The sequence below is a fragment of the Anneissia japonica genome, unplaced genomic scaffold (genome assembly GCF_011630105.1).
Source record: "Anneissia japonica isolate Jap-2015-1 unplaced genomic scaffold, ASM1163010v1 scaffold287555_len78229_cov139, whole genome shotgun sequence".
Taxonomy (NCBI): Eukaryota; Metazoa; Echinodermata; class Crinoidea; order Comatulida; family Comatulidae; genus Anneissia; species Anneissia japonica.
The window spans coordinates 9,798-12,877 of record NW_022753493.1 but is presented as its reverse complement, the minus strand read 5'-3'; the positions used below and the strand labels follow the sequence as shown (position 1 = coordinate 12,877).

General features: G+C 35.1%; 1 protein-coding gene across 1 annotated transcript in view; it reads left to right on the top strand.

Moving 5' to 3' along the window:
* The window catches only part of LOC117122905, a gene marked incomplete at its 3' end in the record, with an annotated part of 62,491 nt that overhangs the window by 49,778 nt on the left and 9,633 nt on the right, over positions 1 to 3,080 (top strand). Inside the window, 3 exon segments of the mRNA XM_033268681.1 lie at positions 476 to 676; positions 828 to 963; positions 2,591 to 2,809. Of these exon segments, the coding sequence (XP_033124572.1) occupies positions 476 to 676; positions 828 to 963; positions 2,591 to 2,809 (556 nt within the window).

Below are 3,080 nucleotides of genomic sequence, written 5' to 3'. Positions count from 1 at the left end.
AGTTCTGTTGTCTATCATTTTAAATGTCCAGGCTGCAACAGTGATTATATCGGTAAGGCAGATAGGTGCTTAATAACTAGACTTAAAGAACATTCTTCACGATCTGATAGTGTTATATTTGATCATGTTAAAAACTGTGAGGCATTCCAATATGTTTTAGGATTACAGGGTATACTTGAAAATGATAATGTCGTCTGTAATGTAAGTAATAAATTAGGTTTAATATTTTCTAATATGGATAATTTTTTCATTCCTGATGATGACATAATTAATGTCGAAATATTGAATCCCAACACGATGGCGTGTATTTCAATACTTGGAGTATGTATTATACTTTCTTATCTGAGATTAATCAGTGGACCTTTCAATAGTATACTTATTATCATTAATATTGTTATTATTATTTAAATATTTCTTAAAAGATGTTATTGTTATTATCATTGATATTTTCTGCTATTATTTTGTCTTTTTATAGAATTATGTTGACATTGACTGCCAAAGTGAAAAGGATGCCATAGCAGTATATTGGTATGGTTTTCAAAACGTCCATGATGAAGTTAGTTACCAGGTTGCTGTAGGATCAACCCCCGGAAATAGTGACGTCACTAAAGGCCTGGTCGATGTTGGTTCTGACGACTTCGTTGAAATAAGGAATTTAGATCTTTCAGACTTTAAAGTATGACTTGGTTTTATTGTTTTCATTATATTTTTTCAATTAACGACGAAAACATTATATGTCTGTCATGCAATTTATCTCCAACATATTTCTTCAGGCTCTACATTAGGAAAATGAACAACAACATTCTTCTGTTTATTCTTATTTGTAGGTGTACTACACGACTGTTATTGCCTTATCTTTGGCCGGAAGTGTCAGTGTAAGTTCAGACGGTGTTGCTATTCTCCCAAAAGAAGCGATGATTTACGGGACAACGGTTGCAGATGGGGAGCCATGTTCTACTAATGGTAAGACATGCCTTTATCATCGACTATTATTTTAGTTCAAATTAAATAAAGGAGAGCATGAATGATGCAGTAATCCACTCCGCTTAAATAAGATTTGTATTTTTGACAGATGTGATGCACCGAAAAATCGAATATCTGCTTTTATGTCTTTGGGACATGGTTCAGTCATTCTCTGTACTTGCTAGCATTACAGCAGGCCGTAAGAAAGCTCACGATATTTATTTAATCGTAATGTCTAAACTTTATAACAAATTTGTTGTACCAGAATGTTGAACTATCTAATGTTAAAGAAACTACATCGTGCAGGTGATAGTCGTATCTGCTCGCTCGTATGCATAAGCCTATTGCCTATATCAAGACCGGAACATCGCGCTGTTGCGAGTTGAATCCTGCCCAAGAGTAAACATCTAGTTAACACAATCAACACATTTAAGTTCACAGAATAGTATCTAAATTAAACAAGCATCGTATTTAATTCGATGGGAAATGATAAATTGTCCTCCTGGATTTGCCTCTCACGCCATTGTATTTGCATCATAAACACAACATATAGTTTCTGGAGATTAAAATCGTGTAGTGTCACGCGAAACGCATCACTAATCTGACCATGTTTCGCTTGCCTCCCCGAGTAAAATTAGGCCGAGTGAGTGTCCATGGTACGAGAGTTCGTGGTAATGCCACATGACATAAGTAAGAGTTGGTCTGCCGTTTTAGCACTAGCTGTACCTCTAATTTATGAAGGTAGATTTTAGTCCGGATTTTAGAAATTACAGCAGATTTATAAGGTCCTTCATACTAAGATACATGTCGTGAGTGAGAAACAACAGGGAGGTGCTTAGTGACCTGCGCAGTTTAAAAACATGTGTTTGAACCTCTGAATGAGTAGTTTGCGTTTCTCCCCTACCATTGTTTGCTCCTTCTGACTGTACCATGTGTACAGTACTTAGATTTTTAAATTGAAATTTAAGTACTGTACTCAGCTTTTTGAAATTATCAACTTCAAATTCATCAAAGGTAAGCTGACAAATTATTTGAAATAATTATTTTGTGTGCTACTGGTAATGGTAATTAAAAATTTATGGACAAGGCCATGCAGATAAAAAGCAAACACTTCTGACAAGGATTATGGGTATAAATTCTGTGGCTCCAATCGTTGTAGAGTGAAGGTAAATCCACACCGAGTGAGAGTTTTCCAGACTAATTTAACAACACGATTTCCCATGTAAATCGGCCTATGTTCAAGATGTTGGGTATTCTAAAAACATACATTTCACAAATTTCCTCATCAGTTTTCCCCAAAAACATTCATACTTTTAATTTCCCAAGCTTTCTCCTCAATATATCACTGATTACAGACAAATATACTGAGAACTGAAGCTTCCGATAGCAACAAATGTTTTGTCCCCAAACACGATGGCATAAGATTACCGGTACTAGCTCTAACGAGTGGTCTAAAAAAAGGAACAGAAAATTTATAGATTTCTAAATGACATTCATCGCTTTAAAAGGACCGACGGTTGGTCGGCTTTTTATTCAGAAATATAATTTTTTTAAAAATTATTTCTGCCTCAACAGTGGTAATAGGAAACAATTCCCAATAATGTAATTATTATGCCTTTTTCGATAGGATCATGCATTCATGATGTGGATTTCCAAAGCAGTCCGACAAGTTACAGTTCACATTGGCACATTGCCAGCAATATGACGTCACTTGTAACACACGTAATATGGACGATGGAGAAAGAGATCGATGGTAAGAAATCCATTTTCTTTTGCTTTTGCTTTTTTGTTGTTGATGCTCTCGTTAGATGGTTTCATTCATTCAAGCTCTCGTTAGATGTTTATTGTGAGTTCATGATCTCGTTAGCTTACGTTGGGTGGTTTTTGTGTGTTTATGCTCCCATTAGATGGTTTTGTGCGTTTATTATTCTCAAAATGTAAATATGCGTAAAGTTCATAAACATTGTATTTAGTATCTATCTACTATACGCTACTACTGTATTACATCTATCCACATCTAAGGCAACTTTTAGGTTGTCTTAGATTCAGATATTGAATGTGTGGACAAATTAAAATACTATAGCGATGTATGTATGTAGGTGTGTGTGTGTGTGTGG